Source organism: Ovis aries, chromosome 22 (assembly GCF_016772045.2).
Source record: "Ovis aries strain OAR_USU_Benz2616 breed Rambouillet chromosome 22, ARS-UI_Ramb_v3.0, whole genome shotgun sequence".
Taxonomy (NCBI): Eukaryota; Metazoa; Chordata; class Mammalia; order Artiodactyla; family Bovidae; genus Ovis; species Ovis aries.
In genome coordinates, this window is record NC_056075.1 from 20,576,077 (window position 1) to 20,596,250 (window position 20,174).

A 20,174-nucleotide genomic window follows, 5' to 3' on the forward strand; every position below is an offset into this window, starting at 1 on the left:
GTGAGTTGCCTCCTTTTCTTCTTGCTGTATTTTAAGATTCTCCTTGCTGGTCTTGTTATAGGGAAATTCCATATAATATACCACATGGGGAAGCAAGCTGTGCCCATGTTCAGTTAGATACTAGTGCAGGCTAAATCCCTGGAGGGATAAACTGGCTGCAGTCGCTGTGACTGCACCTGCCCTCCTCCTCCCCCCGCCCACCGCCGCTTCCCTCCTGGGGGACAGTACAACTGAGAACCTGTGAAGACATGTGTTCTCCAGATTGTGGATGGAGGTAGTGCAGGCTGGCAGGTAGCCTAGGTCTCTGGATGTGCCAGAGGATACTCACGAGAACCTAAACTCAAGTTCACTTATTCACTGAAGAATAGTTATCATGAAGGACCCAGAGGGGATGATGTGAGCTGCTTCTATACTCAACTTCAGATCTGGAATTTTTCATCTACATAACCCCTTCTCACATTCTGCCCTGTAGGTCACCCCCTGCCTTAAGCCAACCCTTTCTTGCCACACTGCTGCATGTAATGTGTTCCTTAAGCGCTACGTGTGTGAGCACACCGGCTTCATTACAAGCACAATCCCGCAGAGTACGCCAGGAGCCCGAGCAGGCCAGGCTTTCTCACAACTGATTACACCTAATAGTCTTCCTGCCACTTTCCACACTCTCTCTTGTTTCTCCATCCTCTAACATGGACCCTGGAGCTTGCCTCAGCATATGTCAGTCCAGAAGCCCTGAGCCCTCCTAACCTGAAAGCCTCAACTATATGAGAGAGGAGAGTGGACATAGCTCCCACTTTGCTGGTAGTATAAGTCTAGAAGGAGCCCAGCTGGGTGGGCAGGTTCAGAAATCCTGAGAACAAGTTCCTAATGTTCTAGGAACTTAAATATTAGGACTAGAACAGAGAGTTTCCCGGAGTCTGGCCCAGTGTGGGCCCCTACCCAGCCACACTCAGCCACATCTGCAGGGAAGGGGGCAGGACATCTGTGCGCTCAGTGAGTATTTATTGAATTGCTCTTCTCATTGAATAGTCGAGTTTGGGATGCATTACTCTGTCCCAGCCCCATTAGTTTAGAAATTGAGAGTCCAGGAGAAGTGAGACTCTAAGATCACACAGCTCAGCTGTAGCAGAGTTGGGATTTGAACAAATAGGGTCTTGTTCAATGGTGCCACATAGTTCTGAAATTATTTTTCCATGGGAAACTGGCTTTTTGCACAAACAACTTATAAATTAAGCCTTACTCTAAAGTCTTAGAGGAAAAAAAAACAAACATTAGAGGACTACTTTGAAACTTTGTATATCCAAGATATATTTTCCAATCTTGAAGGAAAATCTCCTTTGGCATCTGAGAAGTCCTTTGGGCATCCGAGAAGTGGCGTGAACGTCTACCCTCCACTTCCTTCAAGTACACTTCTCTCTTTCAGTGTGAACTTGGACATTATGCCAGGCCAGCTGGTGGCTGTGGTGGGCACTGTGGGCTCTGGGAAATCTTCCTTGATGTCAGCTATGCTGGGAGAAATGGAAAATGTCCACGGGCACATCACGGTCAAGGTGAGAAGGAATGCCGAGGAGAAGACTTCTGACACTCAGATGTGGGCAGCGCTGAGTGCTGCCTTCTCATAGGGAGAAACAGTTAGAATCTGATAACCGCTCCTGTCAGGCTGCCGTTGGTGGGGTCTTGGAGACATCTAGGAGACTTATAAACTATAGATTCTTTGCCCTACCCCACATATATAATCATATTCTGGAGTAGATTTTAAAAACCTGCCTTTTTAATGAGCTCCCCAGGTGATTCTCATGTGCGTACTGAAGTTTGAAAACTGTTGAAAGATGTCTTCTTTCAAAGTATAGGTAATTCTACTATAATCCATGTTTCTGAAAACCTCCTAATCTACAAAATTATACAATAAAAAAAAGAGGACTTGGGGAAAGAGCTGGAACAGATCATTAAAAATATATGCAGCCAGGCTACCAACAAAACTAATAAGAGCAATAACAGTAAAAACAGTAGCATAGTAAAATCTCCACTGAATGTTGTACCCAGCTTCACAATTGGTTCTGGGCCTCTTGCCTCTTCCTTTGAGAGCTGGATGTTGGAGGGCACTTTAACAGAGAGGAAATGTTTTCAAGGCATCTCCATCAGCACTCTTAGCTTCACCAGGGAGCTAAATTTAGGGGAAATTATAGGTACTTGGAATCATTTCACCAGCCACTACTTGCACCCAAAAGAGGCAGGTCTGTAGATTTTTAGATTTTCTTCTTAAGATCTTCATATATTGCTAAGCCATTCTTTATTATAAGAAAATATGCCCCTGATTACTTAAAATTGACAAGCCTGGACAATTTTTAAGAGCCAACACTTCTTCCACGTTATACTGACATTTATTCCCTGATTTACTGATCATTAATGAGATAGTTTTCATACTGTTCATGAATGCTACAGGAGATCAGTGGAGAAATAACTCCAGAAAGAATGAAGGGAACAAGCCAAAGCAAAAACAATACCCAGCTGTGGATGTGACCAGTGATAGAAGCAAGATCCAATGCTGTAAAGAGCAATATTGCATAGGAACCTGGTGCATTAATTAAGACAAACTGGAAGTGGTCAAATAGGAGATGTCAAGAGTGAACATCGACATTCTAGGAATCAGTGAACTAAAATGGACTGGAATGGGTGAATTTAACTCAGATGACCATTATATCTACTGTGGGCAGGAAATCTTAGAAGAAATGGAGTAGCCATCATGGTCAGAAAAGAATCCAAAATGCAGTACTTGGATGCAATCTCAAAAACGACAGAATGATCTCTGTTCGTTTCCAAGGCAAACTATTTAATATCACTGTGATCCAAGCCTATGCCCCAAACAGTAACACTGAAGAAGCTGAACTTGACGGTTCTATGAAGACCTACAAGACCTTTTAGAACTCACACCCAAAAAAGATGTCCTTTTCATTAAAGGGGACTGGAATGCAAAAGTAGGAAGTCAAGAAACACTTGGAGTAACAGGCAAATTTGGCCTTGGAATACGGAATGAAGCAGGGCAAAGGCTAATAGAGTTTTGCCAAGAGAACGCACTGGTCATAGCAAACACCCTCTTCCAACAACACAAGAGAAGACTCTACATCACCAGATGGTCAACACCAAAATCAGATTGATTATATTCTTTCCAGCCAAAGATGGAGACGCTCTATACAGTCAGCAAAAACAAGACCGGGACCTGACTGTGGCTCAGATCATGAACTCCTGATTGCCAAATTCAGACTTAAATTGAAGAAAGGAGGGAAAACCACTAGACCATTCAGGTATGACCTAAATCAAATCCCTTATGATTATACAGTGGAAGTGAGAAATAGATTTAAGGGGCTAGACCTGATAGAGTGCCTGATGAACTATGGATGGAGGTTCATGACATTGTATAGGAAACAGGGATCAAGACCATCCCTATGGAAAAGAAATGCAAAAAAACAAAATGACTGTCTGAGGAGGCCTTACAAATAGCTGTGAAAAAAAGAGAAGTGAAAAGCAAAGGAGAAAAGGAAAGATGTTCCCATTTGAATGCAGAGTTCCCAAGAATAGCAAGGAGAGATAAGAAAGCCTTCCTCAGTGATCAGTGCAAAGAAATAGAGGAAAACAACAGAATGGGAAAGACTAGAGATTTCTTCAAGAAAATTAGAGATACCAAGGGAACATTTCATGCAAAGATGGGCTTGATAAAGGACAGACATGGTATGGACCTAACAGAAGCAAAAGATATTAAGAGATGGCAAGAATACACAGAACTGTACAAAAAAGATCTTCATGACCCAGATAATCACGATGGTGTGACCACTCACCTAGAGCCAGATTCCTGGAATGTGAAGTCAAGTGGGCCTTAGAAAGCATCACTACGAACAAAGTTAGTGGAGGTGATGGAATTCCAGTTGAGCTATTTCAAATCCTGAAGGGTGATGCTGTGAAGGGCTGCACTCAATTATGCCAGCAAATTTGGAAAACTCAGCAGTGGCCACAGGACTGGAAAAGGTCAGTTTTCATTCAAATCCCAAAGAAAAGCAATGCCAAAGGATGCTCAAACTACTGCACAATTGCACTCATCTCACACGCTAGTAAAGTAATGCTCAAAATTCTCCAAGCCAGGCTTCGGCAATACATGAACCATAAACTTTCAGATGTTCCAGCTGGTTTTAGGAAAGGCAGAGGAACCAGAGATCAAATTGCCAACATCCGCTGGATCATCAAAAAAGCAAGAGAGTTCCAGAAAAACATCTATTTCTGCTTTATTGACTATGCCAAAGCCTTTGACTGTGTGGATCACAATGTATTGTGGAAAATTCTGAAAGAGATTAGAATACTAGACCACCTGACTTGCCTCTTAAGAAACCTATATGCAAGTCAGGAAGCAACAGTTAGAACTGGACATGGAACAACAGACTGGTTCCAAATAGGAAAAGGAGTACATCAAGGCTGTATATTGTCACCCTGCTTATTTAACTTGTATGCAGAGTACATCATGAGAAACGCTGGGCTGGAAGAAGCACAAGCTGGAATCAAGATTGCCGGGAGAAATATCAATAACCTCAAATATGCAGATGACACCACCCTTATGGCAGAAAGTGAAGAGGAACTCAAAAGCCTCTCGATGAAAGTGAAAGAGGAGAGTGAAAAGGTTGGCTTAAAGCTCAACATTCAGAAAACGAAGATCATGACATCTGGTCCCATCACTTCCTGGGAAATAGATGGGGAAACCATGAAAACAGTGTCAGCCTTTATTTTGGGGGGCTCCAAAATCACTGCAGATGGTGACTGCAGCCATGAAATTAAAGGACACTTACTCCTTGGAAGGAAAGTTATGACCAACCTAGATAGCATATTCAAAAGCAGAGATATTACTTTGCCAACAAAGGTCTGTCTAGTCAAGGCTATGGTTTTTCCAGCGGTCATGTATGGATGTAAGAGTTGGACTGTGAAGAAAGCTGAGCATCAAAGAATTGATGCTTTTGAACTGTGGTGCTGGAGAAGACTCTTATGAGTCCCTTGGACTGCAAGGAGATCCAACCAGTCCATCCTAAAGATCAGTCCTGGGTGTTCACTGGAAGGACTGATGCTGAAGCTGAAACTCCAATACTTTGGCCACCTCATGTGAAGAGTTGAGTCATTGGAAAAGACCCTGATGCTGGGAGGGATTGGGGGCAGGAGCAGAAGGAGACGGCAGAGGATGAGATGGCTGGATGGCATCCCGACTCAATGCACATGAGTTTGGGTGAACTCCGGGAGTTGGTGATGACAGGGAGGCCTGGCGTGCTGCGATTCATGGGGTCGCAGAGTTGGACACGACTGAGCAACTGAATTGAATGAGATAGTTTACATTAAATAAACATGCAGCATAGCAGATAAGACTCTACAGATTTATCTCTGTCTCCTAACTCCTTTCAGGGCGCTTTTTCCTGCTAATTCATAACCAAGTTTGTCCTCAAACCCGAGGGCATTTACCCTCGATCTTTTTTTGACATGATCAGATTCATGCATCAGCCTGGTGCCCAAATTTCCATCTCTGAATTCTTACTTTCTAAGATGTCATCTATCTGGTTTCCCCTATCAGGGCTGGCCCTGTGTTGGTCCTAGTAAACTCACTAGGGTCTGACTAAAACCCTGTTCTAGAAGCAGCATGTGCATTCATCCTTCAACTTTCAGATCATGGCTAGAGAGTGATAGTCCAAAAAGGAGACTGTAAATGATGCATAGGATATTGACTTTTTCTCCCTAGTTGGTGCAATAAATACATGTACCTTTATAAAGATCAATTGTCCAGTCAGCCTGACATTTTTCCAAAGCTACATTCCATTTGTTCCTCCCACCTCCAGCACCCCCTCCTTCAGCCCTGCATTTCCAGAGGTGCAGAGCAGTCATGTGGTCTAATCCTTCCCATCCAGGGCTCTGTAGCCTATGTCCCACAGCAGTCTTGGATCCAGAATGGCACCATAAAGGAAAACATCCTTTTTGGATCAGAGTTGGATGAAAAGAAATACCAGCAAGTTCTGGAAGCCTGTGCCCTCCTCCCTGACTTGGAAGTGCTGCCTGGAGGAGACATGGCTGAGATTGGAGAGAAGGTACTTGGGACACGAGGGGATCCTGAAGGGTGAAGGGAAAGAGTGAGGATGGTAAAGAAGCGCATGGCGGTGAAATAGTTGATCAATTTTGGTAGTCAAGCCTGGAACAAACATCAGAAAACTTGAGTTTGCACAATATTTTGTGCAAATAACTCAGAAATTTAAAATTTTGTACCTGAAAGCAAATATAAGAGTTGTGTAATCTAAAGGAAAGATAATGAACCTAGGACCTGGTTAACTAACCAGCAGCTAACACGAGGTAAATCTCTGGTGGAGGGCCAGAGGCAGATGGGAGCTGTCTGAACTCTAATTCTGTACACTAATGTGGGCCAGAGTAGGGTTCTAATAATCTCAGTGAACATATAGAAATCTAATACATTATTAAATGCCTTTCTTAAAAGTTAATTTTTAATGACCATTTCATATTATATGAATATAGTATAATTGGTTTACAAATCCCTGATTACTATTTATTTAAGATGTTTTAATCCTCTTTCCCCATTATTAAAAATAAATATTAAAAATAAATAAATAAATATAGCAGTCTTTTGAGGAAAGGTCTTGAGGTTAGGAGATATAGCAGATATAGCTCTAGAGTGATTTTGTTTCTTAATTCAGCATACATTTCTTGAGCACCTACTATGTGTCAAATAGTATTTTAAGTGCTGGAGTTATATCCACAAACAAACAGAAAACCCACCCTGATATAGCTCTATATTCTCTTGGGGCAGGAAACAACAACAACAACAAAATAAGTACATTATATGATATAAAATGATAACCTGGGCACACATTTAATTATTAGGTTTAAAGTTATTTATTTGAATCAAAGATATTTATTTGTATAAAGGAACTTGTGTTCCTTTATACAAGTCTGGCTGCCCACCATGCAACAAAGCCAGACTACTGACACTGAGCTGTGGTACAGGAAAGTACAGTTTATTGCAGGGCCAAGCAAGGAGAATGGGCAGCTAATGCTCGAAATACTGGAACTCCTCAGTGGCTTTCAGGAGAGGGTTTTTAAAGGCAACATCTGGGGTGAGGGTTGCAGCTTGTAGACTTTCTTCTGATTGGTTGGTGGTAAAGTAACAGGGTGCTATTTCAGGACTCTTAATCACCAACCTTTTGGTTCCAACCAGTTTCAGGTCTAAGTGCTTATGGTCAGCGTGCAGTTAGCATCCTCCAACTGCATGAGAATTTTTGTTTCTGCAGAACAATTTAGAGATACGCAGATTGTTATATATCCCCCTTAAGGAGGAGCTGGGGCTCTGCTTTATAGCTGAACTATTGTTTCTTGACTGCTTTTCCTTTGTTTCCACATTCCCTCACTTCCCTAATTAGTAACTGCTTGGAACTCAGGAAGGCCAGGGAGACTAAAGCTTTTTTTTTTTTTTTCTACAAATAAGAAACAGGGGACACAGAGGGGCTTTTGTACCCAGGAGATTGCCCTGCAGGGTCCTGCTTTGTTTCAATCCTCCCTTTTATATTCCTTAACTTGAGGGGAACAGGTATGAGCCAAGAATGGGAATAAAGTTTTGAATAGAGATGTTTATCATAAATTCAGTAGAAGAACTCAGTTTTAGGGGGACTCAGTTTCAGTACTTAATATAAATTCTTTTCTTCCTCAGGGTATAAATCTCAGTGGGGGTCAGAAGCAGCGGATCAGCCTGGCCAGAGCTACCTATCAAAATTCAGACATCTATATTCTGGATGACCCTCTGTCAGCTGTGGATGCCCATGTGGGAAAACATATTTTCAACAAGGTCTTGGGTCCCAATGGCCTATTGAAAGGCAAGGTGAGAACTTATTTAAAGTGATGAAGACATGAAGAAGGGCACACATCTCCTAGGACTGCTGGGTCCTAAAGCAGATTCCCTTATTTCCCTGCCCTCCTGGGCTGCTGAGGAGATAATATCCTGCTGGTCTTGCAGGAAATGGCCTGGTGAGGTCTCCCACCTAGTGGCCATAGCTTATGTGAGAACTGGGTAATTTGAGCCTTATTCTCTGGCTCCAACACTGAGCCTTTTATTAATTAAGGGTGATTAATTATGATTAAAAAGTCCTTAGAGATCTGTCATATAGGAAGAAATATATTTGGTTTTGTCACTAGTTCCTGGCATAGAACTTGCTGTTGTTCAGTTGCTCAATTGCGTCCACCTCTGCAATCTCATGGACTGTAGCATGCCAGGCTTCCCTGTCCTTCACCGTCTTCTGGAGCTTGTTTAAACGCATGTGGACATGAGTCCACATGTGATGGGAGGACAAGTGATGGGAGGGCTGGAATTTTCAGCACCAAACACCAGCCTCTGGAGAGAGGAAGATGGGCAAGAGGTTGGATTATAAAATTGCTTGAATAAGGAGATTCCGAGAGCTTCTGGGTTGGTGAGAACATGAGGGTACTGGGAGAGCACAGAAATTCTGCACAAGCATTCCCTCCAACAGCAAGTGTAGAGTGGGGGCTGGCAGCACTCCATCTTGTGTTTGGCTTGCTCCTTTCAAGGTTTTTTGAATGCTTCCACTCTGGCTGGTAGGGTTGGCAGGGCAGCTGTCCCTCTGAGGCCTTTTACCTCTCTCTCAGATCAGTGAGTCAACGGGAACTCACTTTCCCTCCTATTTTTGGTCCTGCTTTCTGTCCTTAAAGCTAACTGGCTGCATTCATTCTTAAACTGAATACCCACTCTGGGCCTGGTTCATTGCAAAGACTGGGCAAGCAGATGAAAAGTTCTCGTCTCTGCTCTCAAGTGACTTATCTAACTGGCAGACATATCAAAAAGCAAGCAATAATATTAAACACAAGAATTATTTTTAATGGCAATCTATACAAATTACTATCTGGTGGGTTTCCCAGGTGGGTCAGTGGTAAAGAATCAGCCTGCAAAGCAGGAGACTCAAGTTTGATTCCTGGGTTGGGAAGATGCCCCTGGAGAAGGAAATGGCAACCCACTCCAGTATTCTTGCCTGGGAAATCCCATGAACAAGAAGAGCCTGGCGGGTTACAGTTTATGGGGTTGCAAAAGAGTCAGACATGACTTAGCAGCTAAACCCCAACAACATACAAACTACAGAGGAAACATTGGAGAAATACTCAGTTCTTGCCTGGGGACTCAGGAAAGGCTACCAAAAGGGCTGGCTTTGAGCTGAGACTCAAAGATGGGCCTCTCCTGCATCTTCGTGGTACGAGTGACCTAGTGTCTGTGGGGCTGTCTGTAGAAAGCAGAGGCAGTGGGCTTGGGCTATTGCACCAGAGGCTCATCTCAATACCATGACCCCTATTTGAGCCTCATTACTCATCTGCAAGTGTTCATCTTTCTTTGAGTGGAATCCCTGTGTCAGGAGTCAGTGTGGTCCATAAATAGACAACAATACAAGGAGTGCCACGTCCTCCACACCACAGAGGGCCTGGGCCAAAGACAAAGGTCCTTGACCTGTAATGTTTCTAACATGCTGAAATAACCTGGGCAGTTCTTGTTAGATCAGTGGTTTGCTGATTAGTGAGAGGGCAGTTAGTTTTGCGTGCCTCAGTTGTATTGATAGCCCTTTATCTCAAGTGACATCACTAAGCCTGACTCTTGGCTACCCAGAAAGCTGGAGGGAAATGTGTGCAGGGCAAACCTCACTGTCACTACAGGAAAATAACTGAATATATTCATGATGACAGGAGTCTCGTTTTACACACACAGTCAGATTTTAGGGTGAGATGCTGGGAAGTAAAGAGAAAGTAAAAGAAAAAGGTTAAGTGGTCAGGGCCACATTTGGAAGCAAAGCCCCACAGTGACTCTGTTTTTTCTTTTCAAGAGTAAGCTAAAGAAGGTGGTCACAGGATTGTCAGCACAACTTGCTGTTATTTTTACAGACTCGAATCTTGGTGACACACAGCATTCACTTTCTTCCCCAAGTGGATGAGATTGTGGTTGTGGGGAATGGCACCATCCTGGAGAAGGGATCCTACAGCACTCTGCTGGCCAATAAAGGATTATTTGCTAAGAATCTGAAGACATTTGTGAAACAGACGGGTCCTGAAGATGAGGCCACAGGTATGTGAAGAGGACTGGGACAGGATAGAACTCGGGTATGGAAGGGACGGGAGTAGAAAACTACCACTATTTGCCTGCTGACCTGCTCAGCACCCAGTGGACTAGATGCGGAAGTGAGTTAGCCAGAGATCCAATATCTGTTCTTCCTGTGTTTTGTGTCTCTGTAAAGAAACACAAACATAGACATTTTTTATGTGAGCCAAACTAGGGACCCATCCAGCTCATCTGGCCTCTGACATGCAGTCATAGGTTACTCTTTAGAAGATGGGGCTGCCTTGATAGTTCGGTTGGTAAAGAATCTGCCTGCAGTGCAGGAGACCGCAGTTTGATTCCTGGGTCAGGAAGATCCCTTGGAGAAGGGATAGGCTACCCACTCCAGTATTCTTGGGCTTCCCATGTGGCTCAGCTGGCAAAGAATCCTTCTGCACTGCGGGAGACCTGGGTTCAATCCTTGGGTTGGGAAGATCCCCTGGACAAGGGAAGGGCTACCCACTTCAGTATTCTGGCCTGGAGAATTCCATGGACTGTATAGTCCATGGGGCTGCAAAGAGTTGGACATGGCTGAGCGACTTTCAGTTCAGTTACAAGATGACTGGAGGTATGGGGTGATTAGCTCTTGTGGGAGAGAAGAGACACCATGGGCAGGAGTTGACCCCCTTTTAGGGAATGTCCTGCTTCACACATCCCACCCTACCTATTCAAACTCATTAAAAGCACTTCCTGGACAGCTTCATAATACCTGGTATTAACAGTGTACTGCTAAATCATTGCTAAGCCCTAACAAAGGAATCTTGACTAACATACCAAACACCGCTGGGTGTTTCAAAGCAGAACAGAATTGTGGCAGTTGCACAGTGTCACAATATACCACAGGAACGGCCCCAACCCAATACAGGACCACTGGGGTCACTGATTAGTTCCAGGCAGTAATGGAGCCCTGGTCTCTGAGGTCCCTCCCAAGAACCTGCCAGGAGTCATCCCAGGCATGGTTCTGGGTATCTGCTTCAGGTGGCAATTACCAACAGGAGGTCAGGGCCGAGAAAGCAAGATCTGCAGGGGTATTCTGAGAGTCAATCAGAAGAGGTAGAAACTTCAGAGCCTAGAAGTGGGAGCACATTCAAGCCTTGAGGTCAGAAATATGTGATAGTTTTAAACCACAAGAGTCAGAAAGAAAAGCCTAAACCAGGAAGTCTATAAACACTGGCAAGACAGTGTTTATAGAAACGAAGACTGACCTTTGGTGTCTTCGATGACCTTAGGATGGTGTGGGCTACAGGGACTGGGAGCCAGTGCAGGAAAGTTGAGCAGGGATACCAGCAGGAAGGAGGGGGTCAGAGCTTTCCATCAGCCTTTATGTGCTCCGGGGATTGGCCTGGAGAAAACAAAAAGCGCCTGCCTGGGAACTGGTCTCCAGCAGAGGGAAGGGTCTGATGCTGGATCCCCTGAGTTACTGCTCAGTCCACCACATCACCTCAACCCGTACAGGTTTCTCATTCTAATTCTCAACTTTTTTCTTCTGATTTGCCTGGATGTGAGTTCTGTTTATCTAAACCCCCGGGGTAGACGGCCCCTTTGAAGAATCCTGTCTTTTGTGTACAGAGAGAGTTTGCAAACCCTTCGTTTGGGTCACACTGACAGGCCATTTCTGAGAAGTTGTGTAAGCCGCAGTGCCTGGCATGCTGTTGTGTGGTTTCCAGGGCTCAAGGTACAGACCCCAGACGGCAGAAGAAAGGAAAGGGCAAGAGGGCAAGGGAACCTGTGTCAGTGTGGGCTCAGTGTTTCCTAATTAGCCATTGTAACAAAACACTACAAACTTGGTGTCTTACACAACAGAAATGTATTGTCACTCACTGTTGCAGAGGTGAGAAGTCCAAAATCAAGGTGTCAACAAGATGTGTTCCTTCTGAAGGTAACAGGGAAGGATCTATTCCAGGTTTTTCTCCGAGTGATTTGCTGGCAGTCTTTGGCATTCTTGGCTATAGATACACAACATCAACCTCTGCCTTCGTCTTCACATGGTTTTCTCTCTTATGCGCATTTGTGTCCACGTTTCCCCTTTTCACAAGGACATCAGACGTATTGGATCAGGGGCCCATCCCAGTGGGCCTAATAGAGATGTTCTCTATTTGGTGAGAACTTCCCTTTAGAGACCCAGATCCAGTCCCTGGGTGGGGACGATCCCCTGGAGAAGGAAATGGCAACCCACTCCAGTACTCTTGCCTGGAGAATTCCATGGACAGAGAAGCCTGGTGGGCTACAATCCATGGGGTCACAAAGAGTCGGACATGACTGAGTGACTAACTTTTTTTTCACTTCCTTTAGATCTTGAGACATGGTTTCCTGTTGTTTTCTGAGCATACTTATCATAGCTGATTTAAAATCTTTGTCAGTAAGTCCAACACCTCTGCTTCCTTGAGTACATTTTCTCAGTACATGTTGACTGCTTTTTTTTCTCTCTCCTGTGTACAACCCCATACTTTCCTGCTTCCTTGTATGTCTCATTTTTTGCTGGAAACTGATCATTTTAATTAGTTTAACAATTCTGGAAATACAAGCTCTCTCCTCTCCTTCCTCCACCAGGGTTTGTTGTGGTTCCTCTTCCTAACGCTTAGTTTCCCGAACTAATTCTGTTAAGTCTACATGCTTTATTTCATGTGGTCACTGATGTTCCTGCTTGGTTGGCTTAGTGGTCAGATGATGACCAAGAGGTTAGAGGTTTCATTAAGTGCCTGCAACCAATAAGTCACTCAGCCTTTGCTGAGAGACTCTGTGGGAATGAGGGGTGGAGGGCATGTCTTTTTTAACAAGCCAGCAGGCAATTTACAGTTCCATCTCAGTCTTTGTTGCCTGCTTGCCCAGAGTCTGAAGTTAAGCCAGAGGTAAGGGAGTAAGACATTCTCAAGTCTTTCTTGGGTAGGTGTGCAACCCTACACATATGTTTGACATACTTGATTGCTAGGAATATACTGAAGATATCAAAACTCCCTATGAATATCTTATTCCCCAGATTTTTTTTTAAGTTCTTGGTCGGTTTCTTATTTGCCCCAGCAGTTATCACTGACACAGGCAGCTGAGATGTTAAACAATTGCTGATTATTAGAGCCAATGCCAAGTCAGGCCCAGTAAAGACAAGCCCTGTGAATGGGGTTTTCCAGAGGACTGCAAGGCTGTCAAATAATGACAGTTGTCCAGCAATGAGGTTTTGGGCATGTTCTGAACCCACACTGTTCCCTCCAGTAGCTGCAAGGTTACAATAATTGTAATTGGTTTGCTGTTGGTTTTCTAGACTACAGCAGATCTAAGGAGAGGGACAGGGAAATAGGGTAAATTAAACTATTACAAAGCTTACTGTTCTTTCTGAGATTTAGCCTTTTTTCCTAAATAAATGCTCCTTGGATTTTTGCAAGCCTTTGGTTAACTTCAAAGTTATGGAAAATTTGGTTTTGATCGTTTCTGACCATTATGCTCATTGCTTTTACAGACGTCTCAGTTTCTGGAGGTCATTACGATTTTCACAGCCCAAGCTGTTTTACCTTTTCAGGGTATGCTTTTTTAAAATGCTTTAAATTATTTTAATTTCAAGCAGAACATTTTAAATTTACACACACCTTTTTAGTCCTGAGGATTATGACTCTACTGTTTGTCTCCTATAATACTTAAAAGTTCTTTCCTGCTCCAAAGGAACTTAGAAGTTTCTGGAAATATTCTCCATTTTGCCTTTTATCTTCCAGTGAAATATTAACTCATCTTTCCTGTATTCTGGTATTTCTCAAAGAGATGCCCTAATAAATAGTATTTCTGGAGTAAAAGATTCCAACCTGTATGTACATCTGAGATCTCTTGTCAAGGCCAGCAAAATCAGAAAAGACTTCTCTCCTTGTTCATGGGGCTATGACAGCTCCATGCAGCTCTCTCCTTAACCTTTGATGTGTCCCCTAGTCAATGAGGACAGTGAAGACGATGACTGTGGGCTGGTGCCCAGTGTGGAGGAAATCTCAGAGGATGTGGCCTCCTTGTCCATGAAAAGAGAGAACGATCTTCATCGAACACTGAGCCGCAGGTTGGTCATCTGTTCAGCTGGCAGCCCGCATTACTTCCGTAGTTCCCCTTGATCATTCTCTTTTCCTCTTTTTTTTTCCTGAGTGTCCACGTGGATGCTCCCAGCTCTCCTTTTGCTTCCGAGCATGGGGAGTAGGGTTGGGGTGGTTTCCCCTATGATCATCTGCTCTGAAATGCACCGTGATGCACACAGAACGACCGTGATACCTGCTTCCAAGAAGACACTTGGAAGGAAAACTTCCCCTCTCAATCTTTCAGATCTAGGTCCAGTAGCAGGCGTCTGAAGTCCCTAAAGGACTCCTTGAAAATTCGGAATGCGAATATCCTGAAGGAAGAGGAAGAACCAGTGAGAGGACAAAAACTCATCAAGAAGGAATTTGTACAAACTGGAAAGGTGAATGTCACAGTGAAAAGTACCATTCATTAGAGGTGACAGAAGGCTTGGGATTCGAATATTTTTAAGTTTGATGATTTGAATACATATCTATAGAGGAATATGTCTTATGTGCACTGCCAGTCTTTAAATTTATCACTGAAATGTTAGCAGAGGCTCTAGGCTCTTTATCAAATCGTACTTCCATGAAGAATGACACACGTCCTGTGAATATAGTCATACCACACTTCACGTGTGAAAGCAACAAAAATGAGATGCAATTACCAACCTATCAGACTCATAGCACACTGTTCAAGTTAATAAAACGTAAGACCAAGCTCCTAAATTTAAGGTCTTAAACATTAATAAAACACGGTCTGTGGTATAGCCTTATCTGTCCCACTCTGTTTTTATATCTGTTGCTCTTAATTTCATCTAGAAGTTCATTGATAATCTGATGGTTATTTATCCTGCATTATATTTCAGCATTGATTATTATCTTGCCCGTATAGAAATGTGACCCCTTACCGAATTTTGCTACCTGCTATCCACTTTTCCGAAGCACTGCATTCCCTGATGATTGATATTCCTCACCGAAAGTCAATAGTGTGTGTCAGTTGCTCAGTTGTGCCCTACTGTTTGCGACCCCATTGACTGTAGCCTGCCAGGCTCCTCCCTCCATGAGATTATCCAGGCAAGAGTCCTGGAGTGGGTTGCCATTCTGTTCTTCAAGGGATCTTCCCAACCCAGAGATTGAACCTGGGTCTCCTGCATTGCAGGCAGATTCTTTACCATCTGAGCTGTCAGGGAAACCCAAAATGCCAGTAGGACTTCTGCTAACACTGAGGTGGGGGCTTTGCAGGTGAAGTTCTCCGTCTACCTGAAATACCTACAAGCAATAGGATGGTGCTCGATAGTCTTCATCCTCTTGGGGTTTGTGATCTATTATGTGGCTTTTATTGGATCAAACCTCTGGCTCAGTGCTTGGACCAGCGACTCTAAAAAATACAACGGCACCAACTATCCATCCTCTCAGAGGGACCTAAGAGTTGGCGTCTATGGAGCTCTGGGAATAGCACAAGGTATGTGTGATGGCTACAGCAGCTGTCCCTGCGACAGTCTGTCAGGCCCCCTTCCTTTGCCTCCACTCGGGAAAGCATTTGCCGCTGTGTCCCTGGTGCGAGTCTCCAGGGGTCCCTGCGCATGGTGCTGACTACGCTGCTTCCATTCCTAGGTTTCTTTGTGTTCATAGCGAACATCTGGAGTGTCTATGGTTGTAACCATGCATCAAACATCCTTCACAAGCAACTGCTGAACAATATCCTTCGAGCACCCATGAGTTTTTTTGACACAACACCCATAGGTCGGATAGTGAACAGGTTTGCTGGTGTAAGTATCTCAAGGGCTGTAAGACGCGTTTATAGCTGAGGTCTTTCTGTTTCCGACAGGGAAGGAATTCTCATTTTCCCCCTAGACAACACTGGGCAGTTCCAGTTCTTTAGTCCCACTCAGCATGCAGATGTTTCTGGAATACCTTGTGTGTGGTACTAAGGGTCCTGAGGATACAGGGATGAACCACTGTGGCCCTTTAAGTAGGTCACCAACAAGTGAGGGAGACGGCCAAGGAAATAAAGGATGATGATAGAATATGGGAAAACCAGGAGCAACAGTGCACACAGTGGCTTTCTGGGAGTATGAAAGAGAGACAGGAAAAAGAGGTGCCAGCTGCGTCTGCATGACCGAGGGTGGGAAATGTCAGGAAGGGTGAAATTCAAGCAGTAGAAGTTAGCCAGAGAGATGGCGGGGGGAGGGCTTGGCCGGGGCACTGGAAGCAGGATGTGAAGGGTTTCTCTGCAGAGGGAAAAACACAGGTGAAAGCAGAGTCCTGGTTGTGACAGTGAGTAGAAGTGACAGCGGGGCAACCCTTTGCTTGGTCGCTGCTTCCAGTCCTGAAACTCCCATTTTTGATGCTTTACAAATAAGTAAATGAGGTCTGGATTATAGAATCTTGTGATTTGAATGGAGCTCTGGCACACTGTCTCCATCGGCTGTGGATTCTTGAACCCTTAGCATTTGTTCATTCAACACTTATTGGGTACCTTCTATGAGCCAAGGACTGTACTGAGGATTGAGATGCTCAGTAAATGCAAAGGTCATAGATGGCTCTCTACCATGGACCGGACTGAATTCATTGATTCTTAATGAATATGAGATGGAAATTTCAGGAACAGAGGAAACCAGACAATTCAGAGTAATATTCAACTATCACCAAGAGAATTTTCAAACTTCTGTTTGTAGAAGAGGGTGCACATTTTTAAATGTCTTAGCAATTCTGAGCCCTACATAAGGGTAGGGCTACACATAGTTTGGTCTTGTAGCAGACACAGAAAGTCTAGCTCCTAGCCTACAGCCAGGTTTTGGGGACATGGCGACTGCTTCAAAAGTGGGCTTCCCCCCACTTGTCACTTTCCTCTGAAACAAAAATGGTGGGCATGATGTCACTGGAGACAATTTACATCGGCCTTCTGCTCTTTATTAGAGCCTTAAAAAGGACATAATTTTGGATGGGGAGATTTCTCAGAGGAATTTTGCAAAGATTGCCCACACTTTTCCATTTTGTGATATATATATGTATTATGCATGCTCATGCACTTCAGTCATGCCTGACTCTTTATGGCCTTGGACTGTAGCCCATCATGCTTCTCTGTCCACGGGGATTCTCCAGGCAAGAATACTGGAGTGGGTTTCCATGCCCTCCTCGTAACTGTGTCCAGGGTTGAGAGAAAAAAAGACGTTCTTACTATCAGTTCTGTGCAGATTACTTTTGACCATTAACTGGCATAGATTCTCCATCCTTCCTCCCCTACCTCCGTCTCTTCTTAAAGGCTCAGTCATTGGCTCCAGGGGACCTGGGATCTAACTCTCCTTTATGATCTGAGTCACCTCCACCACAAAGCTCAGCATACAGTTAATGACAGTTTCCTTCTTCATGCAAAAACAGTTAGCAAAATATGACTGTTGCCTAAGTAACTCAATATAAGTTCTCTGTGCTTTCTTTTTCAGAAGATTAATTATGTACATATACATGTAATTATTTAATACAATGTGTGTGTATATGTATATAATACATATTATATATGTTAAACATATATAATCTACATTTTATAAATATAAAATAAATATTATATATAATAATACATATCATTATTTATTTGGAACATGGGAAAAAGGAAACTATCATTAATTGTATAGTGAGTTTTGTGAGGGAGGTGGCTCAGACCATAAAGGGGAATTAGATTCTGGGTCCTCTGGAGCAGGCGGCTGAGCCCTTAAGAGGAGATGAAAGTAGGGGAGGAAGGAAGGATGGAGCATTTATACCAGTTAAGGATCAAAAGTAGTCTTCACAGAACTAATAGTTGGTGAGGGTTTCTTTTTCTTCTCTCAACCCTGGACAGTTATTTGCATTCTGATATGACAAAGCCAATTCCCTGCCGCAACTGAGAAGATGTAAAATGTCCCAGGAATTCATGAGCACACCGTCTCTCCTCCTGTGTCCCTAGGATATCTCCACAGTGGATGACACCCTCCCCATGTCTTTACGCAGCTGGGTCTTGTGCTTCCTGGGCATCGTCAGCACCCTGGTCATGATCTGCCTGGCCACTCCCATCTTCGTCGTTGTCATCATCCCTCTTGGCATCATTTATGTGTCTGTTCAGGTAGGTTTGGAAATGGCTAGGTTCCTCTTCTTCTCTACTCATAAAAGCTTAAGTTCTTCTCTTGTGTTTATGGCTAGTCACTCCCCACCCCTCCAGCATCTTTGTCATTGAGTCAGATATTAACATACAATCTTCACAATGGTGAGGTTGGTGGTGGCTTCTAGAAGAGCTGTGCTAAGGCTGCTTCCTTGGTTGGCTTAGGTTGATCTACTTGGAGATATCCCTCAGCAGGAGCCCAAGCTCTTCACTTCAGGGCAGTTCTCCTTTCACTGGGGTGTCTGCGGTGGGGCGGTGAGTGGGGCGGGGTGGGGGTTCAGGCTCAATTCCAGTGTGGTCTTGAGGGCACAAGCAGTTTGATAGCCAAGCCTCACGGAAAACTAGAGCAAGTAGAAAGGGCTCCGTGCCTGTAATAAGGGGAGGGAATGAGGGGAAGGAAGCTGTAGAGAGAATTCTTGTCCCAGCAGCTACATTTGGGATAAATTGATCACCTTGAGAAACCAATCCTGAAGCCCTTCAGTGAAGGGCAGCCTTGTGGCTGTGGCAAGTTTACACTGCTGGGCTTTGTGTTGAGTTCCTCAGGTACATTGTCATCTCTGTTAGTAACAAACCAACAAATAAGAGGCAGGATATTTGAGGAAACGTCCACATATAACATTTTGAATCCTGACTCTCCCATGCCTGGCTCTTCCCTAATTTCAACAAATCCTCTGGGTTTTCCTGGTGGCTCAGAAAAGAATTCACCTACAATGCAGGAGACCCAAGTTCTGGATTGGATCCCCCGGAGAAGGGAATGGCTATCTTGCCTGGAAAATTCCATGGACAGAGGAGCCTGGCAGGCTACAGTCCATGGGGTCACAGAGAGTCAGACATGACTGAAGCGACTTAGCATGCATGCATCAGCATACCTTTCTTGAGCCACTTATTGCCCATCTCTCCTTTCCAAACCCCTTGTTCCCCAGCTGCATTTATCCCTTTAGAGACCATTTTTCTCACTACGGTCATTTAGAAATATGTGCAAAAAACAAAAAATATGTACAGATTCTTGGGAGCATATGGATTAGGCTGACAGAACTCCTTGGAATATTCCAGCCTCTAGGGCTGTGGCATAGTGTCCTGCTTTCGTGCTCCCGTTTCCCACCAATCCCAGATCCTCGCATCATCCTCTTTCTCTGAGCCTCTCTCATCTCTCCCCTAGTGAGAGACCAGATCAGAGCTGCCTCTTGTTCAGATGCAGGCTCTGGCCTCAAAGTAATGACTGTTGGTCACAGCCACGAGGGAAGAGCTAGCAGCATACGTGATGTGGTCGTGTGACAGTCTTCTCTTTCCTGGGTCCAGGTATTTTATGTGGCTACTTCCCGCCAGTTGAGGCGACTGGACTCTGTCACCAGGTCCCCGATCTACTCTCACTTCAGTGAGACTGTGTCAGGCTTGTCTGTGATCCGCGCCTTTGAGCACCAGCAGCGATTTCTAAAGCAAAGTGAGGCAGCGATTGACAACAACCAGAAATGTGTCTTTTCTTGGATTACCTCCAACAGGTGAGGCTGCCCCCAGATATTCACCCGGATATGTGTGCTTTGGAGTTCTGCGCATTTGACATTAGCTGTGGGAGGGTAGGCGTGGCCCGAAATGTGAAATTCACTCTGGCCAAACACGCCTATCATGTGAGAAGAGAGGAGAAAGCCTGAGCTTCGGAGTCAGACTGGTCCCTGTATCTGCTCTGCTACTTCCCAAGCTGGGGGAATTGTCTTGACCCCTCAGGAAAATCTCTTTTTTTGTTGTTTTTACAATGGCTGGAACACAACCTGTCTCATGGGCTTATGGAGGAAGTCACATGACGCTGCTCAGCGTTTTGTAACACAGATTCTGTCCAAGTGCTGGGGGGAACCAGACA

At 44.3% G+C, this 20,174-nt stretch overlaps 1 protein-coding gene across 1 annotated transcript in view; it reads left to right on the forward strand.

The window, feature by feature from the left end:
- ABCC2 (ATP binding cassette subfamily C member 2) overlaps positions 1–20,174 on the forward strand; it is a 74,748-nt gene that overhangs the window by 37,919 nt on the left and 16,655 nt on the right. The window contains exons 16-25 of the mRNA XM_004020104.5: positions 1,421–1,547; positions 5,925–6,101; positions 7,730–7,897; positions 9,955–10,135; positions 14,075–14,195; positions 14,453–14,588; positions 15,430–15,649; positions 15,802–15,956; positions 18,128–18,283; positions 19,619–19,818. Of these exons, the coding sequence (XP_004020153.2) occupies positions 1,421–1,547; positions 5,925–6,101; positions 7,730–7,897; positions 9,955–10,135; positions 14,075–14,195; positions 14,453–14,588; positions 15,430–15,649; positions 15,802–15,956; positions 18,128–18,283; positions 19,619–19,818 (1,641 nt within the window). The remainder of the gene's footprint in view (positions 1–1,420; positions 1,548–5,924; positions 6,102–7,729; positions 7,898–9,954; positions 10,136–14,074; positions 14,196–14,452; positions 14,589–15,429; positions 15,650–15,801; positions 15,957–18,127; positions 18,284–19,618; positions 19,819–20,174) is intronic.